This window comes from Furipterus horrens, unplaced genomic scaffold (assembly GCF_987537825.1).
Source record: "Furipterus horrens unplaced genomic scaffold, mFurHor1.1.pri manual_scaffold_5, whole genome shotgun sequence".
Classification (NCBI taxonomy): Eukaryota; Metazoa; Chordata; class Mammalia; order Chiroptera; family Furipteridae; genus Furipterus; species Furipterus horrens.
This window is the reverse complement of record NW_028327175.1, coordinates 115,119,993-115,144,501: the sequence shown is the minus strand read 5'-3', so window position 1 is coordinate 115,144,501 and position 24,509 is coordinate 115,119,993. Positions and strand designations below refer to the sequence as shown.

General features: G+C 46.6%; 2 protein-coding genes across 3 annotated transcripts in view; one reads left to right on the top strand and one right to left on the bottom strand.

Annotated features, from left to right (window-relative positions):
* Positions 1-8,071, bottom strand: part of ANKS3 (ankyrin repeat and sterile alpha motif domain containing 3) — a 31,463-nt gene extending 23,392 nt beyond the window's left edge. The window contains exons 1-5 of one of the 2 annotated variants that reach the window (XR_016511155.1): positions 7,828-8,071; positions 5,147-5,318; positions 2,908-3,106; positions 2,594-2,715; positions 1,360-1,441 (exon numbers count right to left, since the gene is read on the bottom strand). Coding sequence is in view for 1 of the 2 variants with exons in the window: in XM_090277081.1 (XP_090133207.1) it covers positions 1,360-1,441; positions 2,594-2,715; positions 2,908-3,106; positions 5,147-5,316 (573 nt within the window). In the remaining variant the exon portion in view is untranslated. The remainder of the gene's footprint in view (positions 1-1,359; positions 1,442-2,593; positions 2,716-2,907; positions 3,107-5,146; positions 5,319-7,827) is intronic. The other variant, XM_090277081.1, reaches the window with a different exon arrangement.
* Positions 8,072-8,235: 164 nt separating this feature from the next.
* On the top strand, positions 8,236-23,850 carry DNAAF8 (dynein axonemal assembly factor 8). Its single transcript, XM_090279361.1, has 9 exons — positions 8,236-8,407; positions 10,173-10,342; positions 12,042-12,173; positions 13,326-13,826; positions 19,215-19,332; positions 21,025-21,166; positions 22,130-22,258; positions 22,738-22,836; positions 23,685-23,850. The coding sequence occupies exons 2-9, from the start codon at positions 10,223-10,225 to the stop codon at positions 23,848-23,850; spliced, it is 1,407 nt and encodes a 468-aa protein (XP_090135487.1). The 5' UTR covers positions 8,236-8,407; positions 10,173-10,222.
* Positions 23,851-24,509: the final 659 nt, after the last annotated feature.

The following is a 24,509-nucleotide window of genomic DNA, read 5'->3' as shown; positions in this document are numbered from 1 at the left end:
CTCTCCCCAATCTTCCCACCCCCTCCAGCCGGAGGCAACCACTAATCTCCTTCTGTCTCTGTAGATCTGCTTATGCTGGACATTTCATATAAAAGGCATCATACAGTATGTGATCCTTTTCATCTGGCTTCTTTCACTTAGCGTAACATTTTCAAGGTTGATCCCTGTAGCATCCTTTTTATGCCCAATGAATATAACACATTTTATTTATCCATCTCTTTGTTGATGGACATTTGGGTTGTTTCCACATTTTGGTTATTATAAGTAACACTGCTATGGACATTGTGCTTAAGTTTTTGCATGGACATGTTTTCAGTTCTCTCAGGAGTGGAACTGCTGGGTCACACACTAACTCAATGTTTAAATGTTTGAGTAACAGCCAGACTGTTTTCCAAAAAGGCTGCATCATTTACATTCCCGTCAGCAGTGTATGAGGTTTCCAATTTCTCCACATCCTCGCCAGCCCTTGCTATTGTTCATTTCTTTATTAGACATCCTAGTAGTTTTGATTTGTATTTCCCAGATTTCCGTTTCCCTGATAACTAATGATGTCAACCATGTTTTAACCTGTGCTTATTGCCCATCTGTATATCTTCTTTGGCAAAATGTCTATTTGGAGTCTTTACCCATCTTCTAATTATCTTTTTATTAGGACCTATTAAATTTAACATGTGAGCACCGGCAATCCTTCTTGTAGATATACAGTATACAGAAATAACTGTATGCATGCTAAAGCTGTATATATAAAAATATTGCGTGGAGCGTTGGTTATAATTGTAAAATGTGGGAAACCTAAATTTCTACTAATAAGGAACTGATTAAATTAATTTTGACACAGATTATGCATGGAATACTATACAAGAATAAGATGTCTATGGCATATTAAGTGATTTTTTAAAAAGCTGAAAAGCAAATATACAGAACCAGCTCACTCTGTCCAAAACAAAAAGCACTATGTTTACAGGTGTTTATGGATGTATATTTAAGCAGAAGAAAAATTCTGGAATGTTTCTTTATCAAACCAAGTGGGCATCTTGGAGAGGAGAAGGGAGTGGTTGAAAAGAGAAGATCTTTTTTAAAGTAAGAGGATTTTTTAAAAATATACTTACATACTTTCAAATAACAGTATTTTAAAAATTCTGAAAGGAATAGGAGTCTGTTTTTACTCACCACTGCACCCCCAATGCCTAAGTGTCACCTAGCACTTGGCATCAATGGATACTCAATGAAAATGTGTTGAATAACTACATGAAGTGCAGTAATTTCTGTGGAGCAAAAAATTGTTATAGTTTATACTTCAGTGACATGATTTGTCACTTGCTGTGCCTAAATTATAAGCTAATACAGAGGGTCACTTACATGATTCAGAAAATACTGCACAATTATTTCATGGCCAGCAGCAGCTGCTTCCATCAAAGGAGTGAATCCATATATTGGCTCCCTGAAAGACAGAGGCCACAGTCCAACGATTAGCAGAGAAGAATTCTCCCAGGAAGATGCTTCCCTGATGCAGACAAAGCCAAGCTGATGCAGTCACCCATCATCCCTAAGTGCAGAGGTCCCCCTCTTGTAAGAATTAACGGGGAGAGATGAGAAAAGTTTTCACCAACACATCAGCCTTATGAACTCTTGTATTTTCTACCCGAGCTCTAGTCTTTTGTCCTAAAGACATTCTGTCTGTCTTCACTCCTTCACTATCTCTTAAGTCTCCACTTGAATCATCCACAAAAGACAGCTATTGCCCTTCACGGCTCACAGAAAGCTAATATCTCCCATCCACCTAACCAGATCCTGTCTTTTCAGTTCAACATTCTTCAGGAACCCTTTCAAAAGTTCTGGGACTAATAATCTACCTGCTTTTACTATACTTGGTACCTGATGCTTATGTTTTGTGTTTGGTTATGGTTAACTCAGCACTGTCTTCAGAGTGCCCCTTAACCCGCACTTCATTCATGCTGGTCTAGAAGACAGAAACCAAGCTAAATTCTGGGTTTCATCCACACTCAAACACATCGTTTTCACATTTAACATCTCTGCAGTCAGAACATGTCTCAAAACCTATACACAGGTGAGTTGCAATTTAATCAGTAGCATTTTTTTTTCTCTCTTGGTGGCATGAAAGCTATGGTGTGTCTCACAATAGATAACATCGATCAGGGGCTGTGGACAGTGCCAGTTGCATGCTGTGTTAAAAGAGGATTACCATCATTGCATTATTTAGACAATATCCCTTCCAGCTTATAAAACTCATGACTGTTTTCAAAACATCACCTCACCAAATAAGGCCAAAAAGAGAAAGAAAGAAACGAGCATTCAATGCATGTGAATTAAATGCCATTCACTATGTTAGGCCCCTGGCTTATAAAAGAACATAAAATTCTTCTAACAACTCTATGACACAGGTATTGCTATCCTCAGTATTCAGATAAAGAAAAGGCTCAAAGAGCTTCAAGTGCTGCATCCAACTGTCTGAACCCCTCATAGAGATGAGGGGCTACCCTGATTCTGGCCTGTAGCTGCCTTTACAGTTGCCCTCCTCAGAGTTAGATGTGACTGCACCCACGCCTGTGGCCACTTAAGACCTGGTAATTACCTCACGTTGGCATTTGCCCCACTGTCCAAAAGGAACTTGACCATCTGTTGATGTCCCGCGCTGGTGCAGTGGAAGAGGGCAGTCCAGCCTTGAATGTCCTTCATTTCTAGCTCAGCACCTTGCTTCAAGAGAACACAGAATGCTCATTACAGCCTCATCTCCTCTGCATGGGGCAGGTGCCCTCCAGGCCATCGTGCTGAAAGAATCAAAATGATTACACACACATGCACACCACGGCCTACAGTGGTTCATGTCTCTGCCAGAACAGCTGGAAGCCCCTCAGATTTCTGGGCCTGAGACCCCTCGTAGCTCACCTGGAGGAGAAAGTAGGCGATGCTCTCGTTGCCACAGCTGGAAGCCAGCATCAGTGGAGTCTGCCCTTCTGGGGTCGGCACATTCACACTCACCCCCGCCTCGAGCAGCAGGTGCACGATGGTATCGTGTCCAATGTAGGAGGCATACATCAGCGGGGTCCAGCCACCACCATTCTTCTTATTCAAATCTAACTCTCCCCTAAACAAACGCAAGATATACTAGACATGCCCAGCCATCTCACATGTGGGGTTTACCAGAGCCGGAGTTGAGGCTCAGGATGCTGCTAAACAACCTTCAGTGCACAGGACAGCCCCCAACACAAAGAATGACCTGGCCCTGACTGTCAGTAGTGCCAAGGTTGAGAAATCCTAACGTGGAGCCTTGACTACTTTCCACCAACAGACACAGTCTGCTAGTCCAGTGCTGGGGAGAGAGGAAAGAACTCAGACAATGGAGTCCAACTGCAACTGATTTCTCTTTTGTCAACTCACCTTTCAGAAACATTCTTAGAGCCCTGGCTGGGTAGCTCAGATGGTTAGAGCATTGTCCCAATATGCCCAGGTTGTGGATTCAATCCTGGGTCAGGGCGCATACAAGAATCAACCAATGAATATATTAATAAATGGAACAACAAATCAATCAATCTCTTTCTCTCTCTCCCCCTCTCTAAAATCAATTAAAAAAATAATAAAAAGAAATATTCTTAGAAAATCCATGACCAAATAATCCTATCTTTCTCACTAATTTCCACTAAAATTCTAGAAAAGCATTTCCCACAGGAAAAAATGGTGCGCTTCCCAACCCAGAGTTTGAGGTTGGGGTATGGAAATAAAATCCACTTCCAGAAACATCCTGTGTAGTTCATGCCCCACTGCCTTTCCTCTTCCACAGTCCTTGCCAATCAATCCACACAGTTTGTGCCTCTCATAGGTTTGCACATATTAATCCATATCATTCACTAGCATCTTCTACTGATTCTGGGATGCCCACACAGCCATTCTGAAATGTTCTGATTCCAGGGATACGGTAACAACCACTGGCTGGGAGAGCCACACAAAGACCAATTCGTCTTCACCACTTGACTTTCATTGATGAAGCACTCAATTCCACATGGAGAGGGAAGGACCTAATGCTTGGCAGAACATAGCTGAAATTCACACCTCCCATGAGCCCAATTCCCCATTCTGATGCCTCCACCTCCTTAGGTCCTCAGTCTATCTTACTGTGAGCAAGCCTTGGCCTCAGGCAGCATCACAATCCCAATCAGAACACAAACACTTCCCTATTCTCCTCTGGAGCCATTCTGAACTGTGCATTTTACCAGCACACCCAGAGTTTTAAAAGTCCAAGAATACCAAAGAAGCAGTTATAACTGGGGTCTTAGTGACCCTGTGAGGGAGATGTGCTGCCTGAGTACCCAGCTACACAATCCCAAGGCCACCTGGTGCAGGAGTACAAAGGGTTATCCCTCACCACAGTGCACTTACACTTGACTGGCCAGGTTTTTACAAGTGATGGCTATGACTTGGGAACTGTAAATCTAAGGCTTCAACGAGGCTCAGTTTTGGCACCCCAGGAACTGGAAAAGGAACATGTCAGGATGGATATAGATCATTTCTCTGGGTTAGCAATGAGAAATGGGAATGTGAGCACAAAGTGTGATGGACACAGAGGCAAGGAGACAGATTCTTTTCCAAAAATTATAGTAGGTATCACATTGTACTACAAACAAGAAACAGCCAAGGGCCACTGCTGCTATATCAGGACTTAATACATGTATAACATTAGTAAAAATGGTATGTGGCAGCTAGTTCAGGTGTCAGTCCTCCAGAAGGACAGATAAACCTTGCTGCCTCCTCCTCCTCTATGGCAGAATCTGGACGGGAGAGGAAGGAGGGCACAAGGGATAAAAATGAACCCCCTGGGAAAATGTGATAGGGCATCATTTTCTATCTTTATTTTTGTTTGAGCATTTCTGTAATTAGTGAAAGCAATAAAATTACTCTGGTTAAAGTAAGCTGAAAATGTTTCTAACTAAGCCTATGTAAAAAATTTAAACTAGATTTTTTCTTCCTGGGAATAAAAAAATGCCTTCCTTATTAGAGCACAGCATAAATCATTACTGACAACTACCCAACCAGGGTTAATCTAGGCTATATGCATTAGACGTCTACGAGGCCTGGTTAGCTTGCTAATATCTCTATGTGGGAGCTGAAGCCACTAAGCAATATTTCTTACCGCTGCACACATTCCTTCACCACTTCATACTGGCCGACGGAAGCTGCTGTGTGTAGATCCAAGGGGACAGCCAGCTCCTCCCAGCTGACCTGCGCACCCAGCCCATGCCACATGGATAAGCTGCGAGTCAGGAGTTCTGGCTCACTGGCTTCATCGCTGAGCTCCGACATCACTGTGGAGGGAGGCCCAGGGGTTAGTCTTTCTTTCCTGGTGGTTCCAGGGAATGAAACAGGATGGTCACACTCCTACCCACAGTAAGCAGCCATGCCACTACCTTAGCAGAATGCTACCCAATGCAGTCAACTCATTCCTAGAACTGACCTAGACAACTTTCTCTCAATAAATATTGTATGATTTTGTGAGTTTGTCATCAGTCAGAAAAAGAAGAGTATATACGGTGAGTCATAAACTGCGGTGTATATTTTTCTTCATTAATCCCCAGGCCCCACATTCTAGAAAGGGTATTTTCCAGGAACTCAAGAAGTCTGACAACTTCTTGGATGGTCTGTAAAGAAATGCTGATATGGTTAGTGGACCAAATCAGCTCTCGGGTATGGTGGGAAAGAACCCTGGACTTGAAATTATATCAAAATTTAGCTCTGCTACTTAGTATCTCCCTTCCCCAGTTCCTCACTGTCTAATGGACACATAATATTTCAAAGGGCTGCTATTAAAGACACATAGAAAAATAAAAAATAAAAGACACATGGAAGAATGGATAAACCAACAGTGGCACATTCACAGAATGGAATGCTACTGGCAATAAGCAGAAAGAACAGTTGATACAACATTGGAAGCAATCTCAAACACACTGGGCTAAAAACCAGACTCAAAGGCTACCTACTGTATGATTCAATTTATGTGACTTTCTAGAAAAGATAAAACTAAAGGGATGGAGGACAGATCAGTAGTACCAGGAGTTTGGGGTGTGGGGCACAAAGGGATAGCAAGAGGGAATTTGGGGGTTATAGACATATTCTGCATCTTAATTGGTACGTATGTGACTATGCATTTATCAAAAGTCATTTTCTGTATGTAAATTTTTTTAACAAATAAATTTTGAAAAAAATTGAGTCTCTACCATAGAATCTAGGACGTGATTGGTGTTCAGCAAATGCTAAGTGACTAGGAATCTACTTAAGCATCCCTTGAAAGTGGGAGAGATAGGATAACACTAGAAAGAAAAGTCTGTGATTATGAGAGCTCTTTATTCTGGCAATCTACCCAAATCAACGCCAAATCATTAGCTCTAGCAGAACCTCAGGTCCAGGAGTGACATTTGTCTCCAGTTCTATTCTGGGTGGGAGAGAACAAAGAAGCAAATGTAGAAAAGGGCCAGAAAGAGAAAACAAGGAAAGACCATACCCAGATCAGATGGCCTAAAGGTACCAAACCAGTTCACATTTGCCAGGAGGACCTCAGTCTCTACTAAAGAATGTTTCCAAGCCCCAGATGACAGCCAAGATGGCCAAACAACAAACAAGCTACGAATCTGGAGGACAAAAAATTTATCGGACCTTTGCAAGACTGTGTGTACATGTGATGGGGCCTACATGCAACAAAATTCAGAGCAAAGCGCAGCCTCCTGGAACCATCACCTTTCACACTGACAGGGCCTGAGTTCAAGAAGTTCTCACTTCACAGATGAGCACCTGCTCAACCTGAACAGTCCTGACCCACAGAGCCTGATTAGAAGCCAAATAAGCTGTGTCATTTCAGAGCTCTTTTCAATACATCCCTCAAGCCTTCTGTGAGTGTGTCTGTTCCACCTCAAATGCCTCCTCCTGGGTGAAGCCCATGTTATCTCTCCTTTTATTGGACGCTCACACATCTGACACCCTGAAGAGTGCTCAGGGACAATCAGAACCAGACTCCTGCTCAAGGAGCTTAGAGAGAGAATCTGCATCTGAAGGGATCATAAAGCAATTCTTACTTCCTTTTCAGCCTCGCATATGCCAGACACTCTACAATGACAGGGTATTCTCTATACAATGTCTTTTGCATGCACTTCCAGAACTTATCTCCAGGAAGTAGTACTAGGAATGGGACTTTTTATCACTCCACTTTTTGTTTCTGACCATTTTGTAAAATACTAATTTAAAAACAAGCAAAATATAACCTTAGAAAAAAAGAAAAAGATGACTGCCCTGGCTGGTGCGGCTCAGTGGATTGAGCGCCAGCCTGCGGACGGAAAGGTTGCCAGTTCAATTCCCAGTCAGGGCACAGGCCTGGGTTGCGGGCCAGGTCCCCGATTGACGTTCCTTCCTCCTTTCCCCTCTCTATAAAAATAAATACTTTTTTAAAAAAGATGACGCTGGTGGTGGACCGTCACGCCCACAAGGAAGAGATATCTGTAAAAGCCTCAAAGCACCGCCTTCCCGCGACGGCTCGTGGGTCTTCGGCGGGGCCGGGATACCCCCACTTCGTTCTCAGACCTTGGGGGGTGGGGGGCTAGAGAAGAACCCGAGCACCTACAGCACTGACGTCCCTTGGCGCCTCCTTCCAGTAACCCTACACGGAACGTGGTTTTATTGCGCCCGTTCCACAGCTGAAGAAGCAGACGCTACGAGTCATAAACTCACACGGCGAACAAGCGGCTGGGCTGGGACGCCCCGCTCCGGGCTGCGCAGGTAGACAGCAGGTGCTGGCACCATGCAGGACCGAACCGCTGTGGACCCTACCTGCGCTAGGCTTCGGGTCCTGGGCCGCCTTCGACGCGCTGCCGCCGCCAACTCCGCGTCCGCTCGCTGCCGGGATGCTTCGGCGGGACTAGCTCTTCGCCGCGGGCGCCTGGGACCCCTCCACGCCGGCTGCTCCCGCTCCGGAAGTGGTTGCGAAGGCGCAGAGCACGCCGGGACGCTCGCGAGGCCGCAGGGTAGCTAGGAGCGAGGTGAAATTCGCCGGTCTTACACCCGGACCTTCCTGTCAGCTGGCCCGGCTCTTTGTACGACACCCGTACAGCCCAATGAGGAGGGGAAGTTCGATTGCCCCGCCCCTTTCCTGACTATAGGAACCAATCCTATTGCAAGAGAGGGAAGAAGCTGCAAGCCGGAACACAGGAGGGTTGTGTGTGGGGGGCGGGGGGTAGCGGTTGGCAGTACAGTAAATAAAGACTGCTGAGGGGCGATCCCGAAGGAGGTGAAAGTCTCAGTGGTTGTGCCGCGGCCCAAGGGGGCAAACGAGATCTGAGGGACGAGCTGGAGACTGTTTATACCCATGTCAGGACCGCACAGGGAGGGGAAGCCGAGGCGGAGGACTGAGGTGAGGGGCCGCGGACCTGCCGCAGCTGCCAAGATAAATGTCGGGAGTTGGACAGGACGCGGGGAAGGAGGGTCTGGGGGTATATGTGGGAGGATAGATGCTGGGTTTTTCAGGTTTCCGAACTTTAGTATTTAAAAACCTGACTCGGGAGGTCTTTGGCGTCTAGTTGTCATAACAACTACCCGCCACTCGGCAGGGGGCGCAGGGGCGGGACTTTGGGCGGGGCCAACGGGCTGCAGCCAAGAAACGGACGTGGACTCTGTCGGGATTCGGAAAACTTCCGCTGCTGCTAGCATTTGGTTTAAACCTACTCTGCTGGGTGAGCCAAGCTCCTCATCTTGGCGTTCAGGACCGTTCACGATCTGGTCCGTTTTTATCTCAAAGTCCAGCAACTGACACCTTCCTACCCCAAACATGTTGGGCAATTTTCACCCAGACACTATACCTGCTCCTCCTGCTGCCCATAATGTCTTTCCCTTTCCCTTTCCTTGAACTGCCTTGTCCACCTGAAGAGCTGACCGGAGTCTCTAGTAGTCCCCTTCACCTAAGTGATTCAGTTGTCCTCTGATCTGCCCTGCAGTCAGAGAACACCCCGTAATGTGTCTACCACCTGCTTCTACACCCTGCAGTTTCCAGTTCTGGGCGCATCAAGTTCCTGTCCTTGCTCCTGTAAGCACAGAAGCAAGGAGCCCCCACTCACTCTCCTGCTGCTACGCTGATGGGGCCCCAAATCAAGAGTGTTGGCCAGCTAGGGCTGGAACAGTAGTGTTCTGTTCCCATTTAATAGGCACAGCTGCCTCTCAGGCTGCAAGGAATCTCCAGGCATTGGCTCTGAAGTACCATCATCCCACATTCCTAAAGTCCCCTTGGCCCTTGAAGGGCAGGGCCTTTTCCTTTTAGACTGGGATACAAAAGGGGGGCATCTAGATATAAGGGGTTAATCTGAGTGCTGACTCCAAAAAAAATCCTGGAGACTCCAAATGTCTCTAGTCCAGCGATTTTCAACCAGTGTGCACCAAGAATTTTTAAAACATGCAATACCTGACTATTTAGTCAGCAGCACTGACCTTTTTATCCCTTAGACTTGTCAAATAAAAAAATGACAACAGCCAACACAACAATAGCCATCCCTTGCAAATGAATCAAAATTATACTTATTTTTTGTCAGATCAGCAAAATACATATATATTTTGGTGTGCTTCAGAATTTTAGTCATTAGTTTATGTGTGCCATGAGATGAAAAGGGTTGAAAATCGCTGCTCTAGTCTATTCCTTTTTAAAGGAGCAGTGAAATAGTGGGGCTTAAAATCCCCTCTAATTTTCATACAAATTCTATCTGTGCCATTTACTAACAGTATAACTTCTCTGAACCTATAAAATGTAGATAACGGTATTATGTGAAATATATAGTTTAAATACATCCATACATCATATACATGTATTATTCTATATATCACACCTGTGTACATATTATATATCAATACATATCTATATTTTATCATAACATCATTACATACATCATATACATATATCTGCAGGCTCCATACTGCACTTCACACACACACATACACAGCACAGGGCACAGTGCCCAGCACTCAGTAACAGGAACTTGCAGAACCAGAGGGAAATGAGTTGGAAGGTCTGTCTTTGAGTCGATTTGCAATCCCAACAAAGTAGTAGATGCTTTGAAAAGGCAGCCCCCCTCCCCTCCAGCTCTTGACCCTTTGCCCCTGGATCCTGTCACTTCACTGCACATTCTCTGCAGGGTTCCTTGGACGGTGGCGCACTGAGAAGCTTCCCCTGAGCCTGGCACCCATGGCATCCCAAGACAAAGAGGTGGGGCCCTCACCTTGGGCCTCCCAGATGGGGCCCTGGGAGGCCATTCTTGAGGCTGCCAGGGAGCAGCTTCCATCTCTGGACTTGGATTCCTCTTTGGTAAGCAAGTGCCTTCCTCCCATGTTGTCCCAGGCCATGACTGCTCTTCCTTCCCCATGACAAATGCTGATTCAAGGACAGCTATGGAGCTTATCAGCTCTGCATTCATTGTCTCTGTTTTTGTTCTCTGAATACCTTTACTGGTGCTCAGCATCCTCCCTGGCCCTGCCAGTGACCCCAAACCACAACTGGAAGATTCCTCCAAGGGCTTATCACAATGCACTGAAGTGGTAGTCATGCTCAGTGGTGGTCCTGGCAAAGTCCTGACCCAACAGAGAGTTGAGGACAGCACCTCAGCAGAGGAGGAAGAGCAGGGGCTTCAGCATCAAGCAGACCTTGATCCCCATCCCCACTCAGTTGCTAACTTACCATGTAATCTGTAGACAGTTGCCACACTTGGGTCAGCCTCAGTTTCTTTGCTGCAAAATACAGATAGTTATCTCTGGTACAAATTTGGGATTCAGTATGTAAAGTTTCTGGCCCAGAGTGGCTGCTCAATAGAGTTAAGAAAATCATCCATATCCTAGCATTTTTCTCATCCTGGCAAACACCCCAGTTTGCTTTATGGACGATGATGATAAACAGACAAGTACATCACATAAGAGTTAAGGACTGAGGCTCCATATTGTAAATTGTTTTAAGGATTAAATAATTACATTAAAGCACAGTGCTTGACACACATTATTAATGTATAATACATAGTAATTTTCTTATCAATCACATGCAGTCCTTCAACAAACATTTGAAGAGCCTACTCAGCCTCTTCAAGGACCAGGAGCCCTTTGTAACAATATACACTGTGATGGGCCCTGCTTCACCATGATGGTAATTGTGTTTCTACAGTAGTTTCTACCAACTAAGAGAATATTGGGTGACAAAAGCAACTCTGAATTTAGGCTTAAATAAGCTGTACCAACTTCTCCATGTAGTGGAAATTAGGTGTGTACACATATGTAAGACGTGACAGGAACCCTACGAACAAAGCAAAGTGGGAAATGCACCAGGTAGGATTTCCTCAGAAGTGGGTGTCAAACACACAAGTTGGAGCTGGACATTTAGAGAAAGGGAAAAGGTTTTAGAAGTAACAAGTCAGGTTTGGGTCCTACCTGTGGCATCTGCAAAGATGAATGTGACACAGCTTGGGCCTCAGGGATACTCCAGTGCCCAGCAAGGCTATTAGGGAGTAGATAATGCTACCCCAGTGCCTTTTCACATCTTCAGTCTCATTTGCTCTCATCTTCAGAATACTCCTGTGAGGTGAGCTGGTGACTATAAGTGCCCCCCAACTCTGCATTAGAGGCAACAAATTAAGACTCCATGTCATTAAATGATGGCTCAAGTCATGGGGGAGGGGAGAGGCTGGACTCTGCTCTTTCAGCTACCACTTCAGTGCCCAATTCATTCAGCACCAGACATTAATTGAGCACCTGCTGTATGCAACGTCTTAAGGATGGCAGGTATGTGCAGAACTGGGAACCCTGGACCTCACCTCCACGAGATGGTGCTGCTGAGCCCACTTTTCTAAAGCAGCAGCAGGAACCAGCACAGGGAAAAGACCTTTGGGAGAGAACTGATTTCCCCTCTGTTCCCCAGCAGCAGAGTACTGCAAGGTGGGGTGGAACAAGGTCAAGTGAGGCTCGAGGCCCTTCCGGCTCTACCCACTACCATGTAATCCCAAAGTGCTCTTGTTTGTCCACAGTCAGACTGCGAAGAGGAGGAGATGTTCATCTTCCAGCGAAATCAAACCACCCCGATTCCAGACTTGTCAGAGGAGCTGGCTGAAGACCCTGACGGGGCCTGGGTGGCTTCAGCTGACAGGTCTCCTCCTGAGGTCTGTGGAATGCTGGCTCCAGGGACCCAGTGTGCTGGGACCCTGCTGTCTGAATTGGGTGTGGGAGTGGGTGTCCCTGGCTCTCACTGGACTTTAACGGCAGTGTGGGTCAGAGGTTAAAACCTCTGCACACTCAGGCCTTTTTCCAGGTACAGACCAAGAAATTCAGATATCAAACATCTACCTGCCTTGTGCATTGTACTCTTCCAGGAGCCCAACACCCTTAGGGCCAGGGATGAGGACTTATTTTCTGTCTGATTTTGTCCCTGCTATTCCTCTTGACCCCCAGCTACTCTCACTTCTTAGTGTGAGCACCGACACAGGGTTATCTTACAGAGCCAGGGTATGTTCCCTCCCCATCACCATGACAGAAGTCATCCACTCACTCAGCAATGCCTAAAAGTATGTCTGAAAGAACCCTAAACAGGAGAAATTCCCAGGGCTGCCAAGACCCCTGATAAGTTCAGGTAGAATGATGTCCATGTGACTTTATTTTGTTTTCTTCATTTCTACAATCACCTTGGCAATTCTTCTAGAAGAAGTTTTTTTTATCTGCGATGAGAAAGTCTGTACCAACTCTTGGAGGTGGAGCCCTTGGCTTGCTCTGGAGTTAGAGGGCCTAGGTCTCATCTTGTCCATCCCTTAATAACTGTGTGGCCTATTCATGGTGGCCAAAGGTGGAAGAAACCCATGTGTCCATCAACAAACAAAATAGATAAATAAAATATGGTCTAGCCATATGGTGGAATATTTTCAGTCCACAAGGAGGAATGAAGTACTGACACATGCTACAACATGATGAACCTTGGAAACACTGAACTAAGTAAAATGTTACAAAGGACAGATAGTATATGTTCTACTTCTATGATATATCTAGAATAGGCAAGTTCTTAGAGACAGAAAATAGATTAGAGTTAACCAGGGGCTGGGTGAGAGGAGGTACAGAGTTTCTGTCTGGGGGATGAAAGAGCTTTGGAAATAGTGGTGATGGTTGCACAGTATTATGAATGTACTTAATGCCACCAAACTGTATATTTATAGATGTTAACATGACAAAACTTATTATATACATATTTTACCACAATTAAAAAAAAAACTATGCTAAAATATGCTTTTGAGGCTGCTAACCGAGGACATCTGTTTTCTTAATAGCCACTTGTGGTGCCTATGGATTTCTTACCAGAGCCCTGGGGTGAATGGAATGCAAGGACAAAGGGAGGAAGGGACCCTGGCCTGCCCTTGGAGAGCAGTGGTGAGAGCTGCTCTCTTCTTAGGATGCCTGTGGAGACCCCTATGTGGCGGGAAGGTGACCTTGGGAGCATGTCCTTCAACAAAAAAGGATCCCCAAGTCCTCCTTGGGGGCCACTGGGAGATGCCACCCTCTGTCTCCCAGGAGACATGAGGATGGACCCAAATGCTGTCTCCTGGGTTCGGGAGGGCTCAGACTCTGGAAACCGGAGAACCCTCCGAAGGGAGAGAAGAAAGATGATCGAGAGAGACCTACTTCATAAAGTCACCTGGGCTGCCCGGGACCCTGCCTACAGTGACCATAGTCAAGTGAAGGAGATGCCCTGTGAAGCTTCAGCAACAGGTCCAAGACCAGGAACACCACCACGAGGGCCCCAGGAGGGCTTGCCAGTGCTCTCCCTCCAGGTAGGCAGCTCCCCTGCCCTGTGCATCCTCAGGGTGCGCCCTGTAGTGGTTCTGTTATGGAGCAAACCAGGGCCAACACAACAACTAGTGTTGAAGGAAACAGGTTTTTATTTGCAGGATTCCAACCTCAGGGGGGCCGAGAGCATTCCTGCTTGTAGCCCTGTTCTCCCCACCCAGCACTTCCCTTGCTCTGCACCAGTCTATAAGCCAAAAGCATGCCCAGAGGTTCCCCTTATCCTTATAGTCTTAAGCCGGCTGCACAAGCAGATCTCCATCCCCTCTGGAATGTACACTCGTGGGTTTCAGAGTCGCCATTGTCAGGGCAGCCTTGCTCTGAGAAACCACCCGGAGACCACTGTGGGATCAGGCAATGGGTTTATTGAGAAAAAAGGGGGAAGGGAGGTGGAGAGGAGAGGCAACCCTCAGACCCAATGAAGGGGAATGGGACTGGGCAATGGGGAATGGAGAATAGGAAATGGGAAATGGGGAATGGGGACTCTCGGTCTTCCTCGTGAGCCAGTGGGCCCATAGGTGTCCCACCTACACTTCTGTGGGCGCCTCTTTTATACTTGTCAATCACACATTTTGGTGAGAGTGAGTTTGTGTATCAACATATTCAGTAGATCATTTGCATCTCATTGCTTTCCCCACCCCCACCAAGTTTAGTTAACATATCAGGCGAGGTCCTGGGAACAGGCGAGGTCCATCAGCATATCCTCTGGGAGACCTTCAGAGCCAGGTCGATTAGCATATATCAGAAGTCCAGGTGTGCGTTCTAGCTGCCTGCATGTTCTGGCAGCCATCCTCTCCCAGCAGCTCTTTGCTTCAGGATCTGGGCTACATTGTCCTCAGATTCCATGTAGTAATCCAGGAAAACATGTGCCGTGTTACACTGGATCACGGTGGGGTCTCGGGAGGCATATGTCCCAGGAGAGTGGTTTCTCCATAAATCCTTCAGAGAAGCAAAGGTCTACATTTCTGGTCACAGTTCAGCATTCCAGGCATCTCCTATGCACCCATGCTTGGTTCGGCAGGCTCCCACACAACTGTCCTTACACCCTTTCCTCAGCCTGCACGGCTGCCTTCCTCACTGCAACTGCATGGCGGAATTCCCTTCTACTTCACTACAGTAGACCGAATGGCGGAGTCCTGACTACAAATTGCATAGCTGCTTGCTGCTTCCTCTCTCAGACATCATGGCCCAATCCCCCTACTTCATGGCTCCTTCCTCATGACTCTCCTCTCTCTCTGTCTCTGTCTGCCCTTATTTTAAATGCTGACCTCATATCCAACTCATCCTACAATGACCTACTTTTGTCAGTCCTCCCATATCTTTTACCTTTCTCGCTGCCATCTTTAGTCAGGGCAAGCGATCTCAGTGATGCATGGGCCTCCCTGGTTCTCCCGCAGGCTCTTTATAAACTCCCTGGCTGCTCCATGAGTCACTTATCGCTCTTAGGGTCCCTACGGCTTTTGCCTGGGGCAGTAGCACAGCTATCAGCTAGCTATCAACTTGCCATAGTTGTGCAAAGTATCTTAAGCCATATCATCCCTTCTCCCTTCCCCAACCAAGGGCTGTGGGGAATATGCTCTATTTGGGGGATACCTGCCCCCTGCCCTCCGCCCTGCAGTCAGTTACAGTCCCTAGATGCTCCTTCACAGGCAAACCTGAGGGCTGGCCCACTACACCTGTCTTAATCTGTGGGTGTTGCTGTAACAAAATCCCAGGATCAATACACTGACACATTCTGTGTCTGGTGAGAAGCCTACCATCTTCTCGCTTTGTCCTCACTTGGTGGAAGAGGTTGGGCCCTCTCTTATGAGAACACTAGCTCCATTCATAAGGCTACCTGCTCATGACCTAATCACCTCCCAAAGGCACCAACTCCAAACCCCATCACATTGAGGGTTAGGATTCCAACATGTGAATATGAGAGGGGCACCAACATTCACTCTATAGCAGTGACCTTAAGCCCATGGCCCCCTGTCCACAGGCAGGCAACTGAGATACCTGTGTCAGGGGTTGTGCAGTCCTGGCAGACAGACCACCCATCCTCAGGTAGAGTAAACAAGAACAAGGAAGAGTAAGGAGACTCCAGCCTTCTTTAAAAAAAAAAAAAAAAAAAAAAGAGTGCTAATCCCAAGCATGTTTATAAAAACACACAACTGCATTAAGATGGAGAACAGACTCTGTCAAAGCATAATTCTCAAACATTAAAGCTCCCATTCTTATACAAACAGTGAATACCTGTTAACGTAGGATTTAGCTCATGAATGAGGAAACCAGCAGGATTACAAAACCAGTTCAAAGAGATTATTAGAAACTAGGATTTTTTAAAACACTGGGGGGAAAAAATGAATGCTAAGAAAAAATTGCTACATTAAGTGCAAAATCAGTCAGCGTCCTACAGGGCAACAGAACATACCTCTGGGAATATCTTCTTCCCCAGACAGAAAAGAAAACCACTGCACCTCTCAGTTCTACAAAGTTGCAAAACAGGTGGGCCCTGATCAATTGTGCAAACCAACCTCCCCCTAGAAAAGTGAGCTTAGAAAAGCTCCCATATGACATTGAAAAGTCATGCAATTCTTTTTTTGCTTTATTTACATATTTTGGATAATTTTCTTAACAACTTAGAGAAAACTGGCATCAAGGTATTTATGGAGGTAGTTTTCACCGATTCTATTCTTATCAATTCCTTTTTTTAAAAGTATATTTTATTGATTCTATTGTTACAGTAGTTCCAATTTTTTCCCCCTTTGCTCCCCTCTGCCCAGTACCCCCCTTCCCACCCCTCTTACTTCATGTCCATGGGTCATGCATATAAGTTCTTTGGCTTCACCCTTTCCTATATTATTCTTAATTTCCCCTTGTCTATTTTGTACCAACCCATTATGCTTCTTAGTCCCTGCACCATTTCCTAATTTCTCCCCCTCTCCCCATCTCAGCTGATAACCCTCCAAATGATCCCCACATCTATGATTCTGTTTCTATTCTGGTTTGCTCAGTTGGATTTTGTTTTTATTTTTTAGATTCAGTTGTTGATAGTTGTGAGTTTGTTGTCATTTTAGTGCTCATAGTTTTGATCTTCTTTTTCTTAAGTAAGTCCCTTTGACATTTCATATAATAATGGCTTGGTGATGATGAACTCCTTTAGCTTCACTTTGTCTGGGAAGCACTTCATCTGCCCTTCCATTCCAAATGATAGCTTTACTGGATAGAGTAATCTTGGTTGTAGGTTGCTTTTCATCACATTGAATACTGCTTGCCAGTCCCTGCCTGCCTGCGAAGTGTACTCTGAGAAATCAGCTGATAGTCCTATAGGCAACCCCCTGTAGGCAACTGTCCGCCTCTCTCTTGCTGCCCCCAGGACTCTGTCTTTATCTTCACCTTTGGCATCTTAGTCATGATGTGTCCTGGTGTGGTCCCATCTGGGTCCAGTTCGCCCAGGACCCTTCGTGCTTCCCAGACCTGTATGTCCATCTTCTTTGCAAAATTTGGGAAGTTTTCCTCATTTTTTTCAATTCTTGCTTCCTCACTCTGCACTGGTTGACTGTTATTTTGTCTCTTATGTTCCAAATCATTGATTTGAACCTTGTTTTCCTTCCCTTCACCATTGGTTTTGTGTGGATTTCCCTTCGTTTCACTTAGCATAGCCTTCACTTCTTCTCTTATGCGTTTGCTGTACTCAAGCATATCTGTCAAACCTGTGAGCATCTTTATCACCAGTGTTTTGAATTCTGCATCTATTAGGTTGTCTGTCTCCTCATCTGTTAGGTTGGCTATCTCCTTGTTGCTTTGTTCTCCCACTGGAACCTTGATCTGTTCCCTCTTTTGGGCCATACTTCTCTGTCTCCTCATACTGACAGGCTCCTGTGTTTGTTTGCCTCCACATCTCAGGTAGAGCTGTTGCTCCTGTTACGTTGTAAGGGGCGGAGCCTTAGGGATTCGTCAGTACAGGGCAACCTGTTTCAGCACGTTGTGGGGCTGTATGTTGGGGAGGGGTCGGAGAGGGAATAATGCCGCCTGCCCAGCACTTGCCCCTTTTCCAGGCACCTATCCCACTTCCACACCAGACTGGCGCCCCTCTAGCTGCTGCCCTGGCCGTTGTTCCCAGAGTGGGTGGGTCTGTGAACGGTCTAGGACCATGGGGGCCCTTTAAACAAATGGACTCTGCTGAGACCGGCAGTTTCTGCCTCCAACCCAACCCCCACTGGTTTGCAGTCAGAAGCAATGAGGCTTGATTTTCCCTGGTGCTGGGACCGTGAGCTGCAAGGTCCAGTGAGGGGCTGGCAACGCTCCCCAGGTGACCCTCCTGACTTTTTAAAACGTGTGACTGGGCTTTCTCCCAGCCTGCTGCTGCCGCCGCTGCTGCCACCACCACACTGCGTCCTCTCTGCCCTTGCTCCGCCCCTCCTACCTGTCTGGATGAGTATTTCTTCTTTATATCTTTGTTTGCTGAACTTCCATGCAGTTTGATCTTCTGGAACTTCTGGTTGTTTCTAGTTTTGAGGTAGTTGTATTCCTTCTTAGTTGTGGAGGGAGACGCAGTGTGTCTGTCTACGCCTCTATCTTGGCTGGAAGTCCATCAATTCCATTCTTTCTCTTCACCCCTAAACACCTTTATATTCACTCACCTCCAGGGCTACAAGGAGCTGCAAGGTCACACATAAGAAACATTAATTCCTGATTAATTTCCTTCCTCTGATCACACTCACCCTGCCCCTATAGCATTCTTTTTCAAGTCCTCCAGTTTTCAGGACCTGCCTAGAACAACCTTTTAGTAAAGCAAAACTTTTTAATCTCTCAATATTTTAAACCTGTATGAACCTAAAAAGTTTTCAAAACACACTGGCCCTGGCCAGGTGGCTTAGTTGGTTGAGGTATCATCCTATACACCAAAATATTGTGGGTTTAATCCCCAGTCAGAGCTCATACCTATGTTGTGGGTTCGATCTGGGGTCAGGGCACATACCTATATTGTGGGTTCGATTCCCAGTTGGGGTGCATGCAAGAGGCCGCCGATCAATGTTTCTCTCTCACATTGATGCTTCTCTCTCTCTCTCTCCCATCCTCTCTCTCTAAAATCAATAAACATATCCTTGATGAAGATTAAAAAAATAAAAGTAAAGATACTGGGTTTCCTCCATGTCAAAATATTTCTTTGTGCCAGAAACAGAAGTACGTATTGTCCAAAAAGGCACAGGAAAGAGGTGTAGACCCCAGGTGTTTCATTCTGCAACCTAGACAGGGTGGATGAGCAAGCCCCAACTGCAAATATGTGCATGCCTCCAAACCCTGAATTCTACCCCTGGACATCCCATGACAGCCTCCGTTGCCTCCATCATCTTGTGACAGCCTTGTAATCACCACTTTAATCATTTCAGCAACTCAAAGAGTGGGATTTGGATCACATCCTTCAGAGTCTGACTGGACAAGAAGACAACCAGGGAGATATCGCACCTGGAACCGTGTGGTGGGCAGCTGACCGTCTCCAGGGCCAAGGTCTGACCTTAAACACCAGGGCCCAAGTACATCCCCAAAAGCAGCTCCTTCCAGGGTGTCTCAATAAAATAGGTCTTGGGGCTGGGCACAGTCAGCCCTGCAGCCCACCGTGTCCTCTCTGCTGCTCAGCTCTCACTGTGTGTTGGGTTTTGTTTTGTTTTGTTTTAATTGATTTTTAAAGAGAGAGAAACATCAATTTGTTGTTCCACTTATTGATGCATTCATTGGTTGAGTCTTTTATGTGCCTTCACTGGGGATCGAACCCACAACCTTGGTGTGTCAGGATGACACTCTTACCAATTGAGCTACCTGGCCAGGGCCTGAGCTCTCATTGTCTTGAACATTTAGGTGCCAGTCCTTAAAAGACTTCATTCACTTACTTACTCATTTGTTCGTTCATTCACTATATGTGTGACTGCCAGCTATGTGCCAGGCATGGACCAGGCCCTGGGGATACAAGAGGGGGCCCCTCAGATGAGGTTCCTGCCCTTGACCCTCACCTTTTCCTCCTACCCTTCCCCCTTGTTCCTTCTTGGAGGAAAATAATCCTGCCTTTTGCACTTCTTCAGCCAGCTCCTAAGCACAATCTTGTTTCCACTGCCTTCCTGTATACGAAAGAAAGGCAGGGGATGCCTTGCTTTGGGCAATTTTGTAAATAAAACAAAAGGTGAGTCGGGGCAGGTCTGAGGCAAAGAAGCCAGGACTTTTCAGTTAGGCCTCCAGTTCCAGACTGAAAGCTCCTCTGCGGCTGATAGCCCCTGTGCTGTTTTCAGCAGGGTTTGGCTTGTAATTTAACCCCTCATAGCAGGATGCAGAGAAACCTACCCTCCTATAAGGTGGAATGAGGGTGGGAGCTGTAATTTGTACCCCCTTTTGGAAGGCAACATGGCAGAATCTGTTTTCTATTTTAAAGGCATATAAGGCCTTTGATCAAACTATTCCAGTTCTAAAGTCTTTCCTAACATACTTACCCAGGTGGGTAAAGATGTGAATTCAAGGATGTTCATATCTGTTGCAGCATTTACAATTGTGAAAAATTGAAGGTGACCCATATTTAGTATCAGTATTCAATAGGAGTCTAGTTAAATCAGTTAAACCACAGAACACTCTGTGAGCTCACTGGGGGAGTCTGTATACTCTAACACAGGAAGATGTAATATAAACAGTGAAGAAAATCTACAGAAGATGATCCCATTGCTAATTTTAATAAGTGAACATAAAAAACTGTTAATTGTGGTTCCCCTCTGATTAGTGGGACTAGGGAATGAGGAAGTGGATAAAGTGTTAATAAAATGTCACCCCTGCCCTGGCTGGGTTGCTCGGTTGGTTGGAGCGTCATCCGGATACTCCAAGGTTGTGAGTTTGATCCCAGGTCAGGGCATATTTAGGAGTCAACTAATAAGTGCATAAATAAGTGGAACAACAAATTGATGTTTCTTTCCCTTCTACTCTCTCTAAAATCAATATTTAAAAAAATAAGAAGAAATCACCCCTATGAGGGGCTCGAATACAACTCCCTGCTCCTAAGGATACTGCTTCTCCAGCCCTGGTGAGCAGAGGTGAGGGAGCAAAGGAGTAGGTAGGGCCTCACTTATCCATGTACAAGCCAGAGGTTCATTCAAATGAGGGATCAGACCACTGTGAGTCAGTGACCAAGTCCCTACTAGGCAGCCTCCCTTGATTTCCCTTCAGATCACACTGAACCCAGCACCCAGGATAGGCTCATGGAACGGCTTACACTCCTATGTGCCACGAAGTCCTGTGCCTCTTCCTCTGCCTGGAAGATGCCTGCTGACATGCCCCAGGACACTGAGCAACTGGAGGCCAGAAGCAGGTGGGACTTCTTCCCAGTCATGACCTTGCCCTCTATAGAACTGGCCCCTGACCTTGCAGACTATTGTGGGTGGGGCAGTTGATGTGTATTTCTCATTTCATCTCAAGAATCTGACCAGGTAGGTACTACTATTATCTCTATCTAATAGATGGAAAAACAGGCTCAGAGAGGTTGACTTAACCAGGCCATATGTTGCAGAGCTGGGATTCAAGCCCCCAAACACCGGCTCTTTCCCCTTCCCCATGAGAACCCTTTCTTTACCATCCCAGGGCATAGGGCCCAGGTCTTCTGACCAATGTTAATTGGGCCAGCCCTGGGCAGCTGACCCTAGGCAAGTTAATTAGAGCCTTTCCCTGGGAATTGTGGGAGGGTAGAGAAAGGCCAGCTCTGGTGAGAAACACGGAAGCTGGGGTGGGGGGATAGGGAGTGGAGCAGAGGTGGGGACAGGGCCCAGCTATATTCCATCCCACCCTATGGTTGTTCCACTCTTTTTAGAAATCTGAAAGCCAATGATTCTCCCTTTTTGCTTGAGTTAGTTGGAGTGGCTTCTGTCTCTGGCAACCCAAAGTGTCCAACAGAAATGTCTAGACCTGCATTGTTCATTCATAGCCACTGGTCATATGTGGTTATTAAACCCTTAAAATATGGCCAGTGCAACTGAGGAGCTGAATTTTTCATTTTATTGTATTAATTTTAGTTATCCTAAATGTAAATTGTGGCAAGTGGCTACCATGATGGAAGGTACAGATAGAGAACCGTTTAGTCATCATGGAAAGGCCTACTGGATGGCGCTGGCATAAATCTTAAGGGCTCTGAAGACTAAAAGAGCAAAGTCATCGACAGGCCCACCTCAGTGCCCCACACAGAGTGGGCGCTCAGTCAGTGGCGGCCATGAACCCAGCACAGGTCACGGGTAATCACTGAGAAGTGACTCAGCCAGCACTCCTGCTCTTCTCACCTCAGGTATGCTTTGACAGAGCTGGGCTTCCAGGCGGAGCTGAGTCAGAGTTGTCTAAGGAGCCCAGCAGAGCCTCCCACCACCTTCATTGACCTGAGACCTACGCAGCCATCAGACCACGGGTCATTGGAAAGGTACAGGGAGCGGTAACTGCCCTGCAGCAAACCCACTCCTTTGTAGATGCCACATGGGCCTAAAGAGGAACAGGGACTTCGGCCGACGGGAAGGCTTGGGCGTGGGCAAGTCCTGGGAACACAGCTCAGATGAGAAGTGCTCTTAGCTGGGAGCCGAGCCTGGCCAACAGTCTCACTTGATCCCATCAGCAGGCTCTCCCAGCAGAGAGGAAGGAAGCAGAGGTAGGCAGCAATCTTTCTTGGGTGGAGGTCTAAGCAAACAGTCTAGGTTGGGTACATTGCCCTGGAGTGCTTCCCTCCACCACATGGCAGGAAGCCCAGTAGCCCTTTGGTTTGGGCTGGCTGGGCTTTGGCTGACCTACCCAGCCTTCTGCCTTGGGTAACCAGGGAGGCCTGGGCGTTCCGAGGCCCTGGTGGGAGCCTGGCCTGGCTGGGGTGGACTGGGGTATGTCAGTGAACCCTTGTTTCCTCTGCCTCAGCCCTAGCCCCAGCTCCAGCTCCAGCTCCTCTGACAGTGAGGAGGCAGGGGAAGAGGAGACAGCTGCTCTCAGAGACCAGGGTGGCCCAGCCCAGCTAAGGTAATCACCTCAGGCTCCTGTTACCTGGGGCTGCTGCCTGTCTGCTCTCTGCACAAGCCCTTGGTCTGGCACCTTTATCATTTGTGCTTTCAGTTCTATGTGTTGCACCCAAAGAGCCAGCACATGAGGGTGGGGGTCAGGTCTTGGAGGTGGGGAGGGTAGTCTTGGGAGCCCACCTGGGGCCCGGCATTATCTCAGCCTGCCTGCTGTCCCTGGACATCACCAATGACACCTTAACCTACTTTTGAGAAGGGAATAGTACATTTTCTTTTTGAAAAATACCTCCCCAGATTGGTTTTGCTCCCAACTGGTGATGGCAATGGAAGTGAAGACAAAGTGTACTAGGGATTGAGTCAAGTAATGGTAGTTAGACAGAAATGAAAGGCTTGTGTGAATTAAGATGTGAAATGTCAAATTCAAAGAAAGCTCAAGTCTCCTTTGTGCGGAGGCCACACTGTGGTCACGGGCGAGTAACAATCACATGCTGTGGCAGTGTCCAGCTATTTTGGAATTGAAAAGCTTGCAGATCCTACCTTTCAAGAATGTCAGAGTCTAATGCAACTTTTCCCCTACTGTGGTCCATGATCAGGCATTATAGGAAAAAAGAAGGAAGAAAAATTTGAATTGAGAAAGGTCACACAGGTTTCGTCCCCAAAATGCTTTAACATGTTGACATGCATTGTGACTCAGCAAGGGTGGGAGCCTGCAATCATTATATACATCTTGAGAACTAGGAAAAATGATTCTGGAAGCACCCTGGCTTTTGTGTGTGTCCTGTTTCAGTGGTGAAGCACTGGGAATTTGGCCTCCATTTGGCATTTATTGAGGTTGCTTCTCTTGTGTTACAGGGGCTGTACTGGAAAAAGTCAGCTTCTCCAGCAGCTCAGGGCTTTTCGGAAGGGGATGGCTCAGCCCCAATTGCCTGTCAGCAAGGGTCCTAGCAGCCAGAAGGCTCAGGCCCCTGAAGATACAGCTGTATCTGGGACTGGGAAGAAGCAACATGTAACACCCTGAGCTGAGAGACAGAGTGCCCTGGCCAGACCCTCAGGAGGAAGTCCTGGGGCCTAGGGGGACCCTCTTGGGCCAGGGACAGCCAGGGAGTTCCTGTTGTCTCCTGTGGGCCAACTGTAGATGACTCTGGGACTCTATCTTAGGAGATTAACGAGATGGTTTGATTCTCCATCAGCACGCCAAGGCCAGATAGTACCTTTGCCCTTTCCCATGTTTCCATTAGCAGGTGCTTTTGGATCTGTCTCCTAGCCCTGTTAGAATTTGGTCAGAACATTTACATGCATTTGGAGCAAACAGATGCCAGCACAAACCTGTACATACAGCATGATGACAACTCAAGTGACCCCAGTCCTCTGGGAGAGCCTAGAAGGAAAGCCCATGAAGACAATGGTTTTGTTCTACCATGGAACTGCGAGCCTATTAAATCTTTGTCCACTTTTTGCATTTTCCCCTTTAATGTGCATCTGTTATTTCCATCATACAAAGTCTTTTTTAAACTATAAAATTTAAGTAAAACATACTTAGATAATTTCAAGGTAGAAAGGTCTTAAAAGAAAATTTAGCCTAATTTTCTGGGTCCCTGGATACTTGCTGTTCTGTATACTTACATTAACACACGACATACATACCAAATGAACTTTTGACAGAAATTTGATGTCTGT

Bases quoted from the DNA above. Each gene is read 5' to 3' on its own strand.
- DNAAF8 (XM_090279361.1), top strand. From the start codon at position 10,223: ATGGCATCCCAAGACAAAGAGGTGGGGCCCTCACCTTGGGCCTCCCAG. The intron at 10,343-12,041 runs GTAAGCAAGTGC...GTTTGTCCACAG, and splicing joins TGGACTTGGATTCCTCTTTG to TCAGACTGCGAAGAGGAGGA. The intron at 22,837-23,684 runs GTAATCACCTCA...CTTGTGTTACAG, and splicing joins GGTGGCCCAGCCCAGCTAAG to GGGCTGTACTGGAAAAAGTC.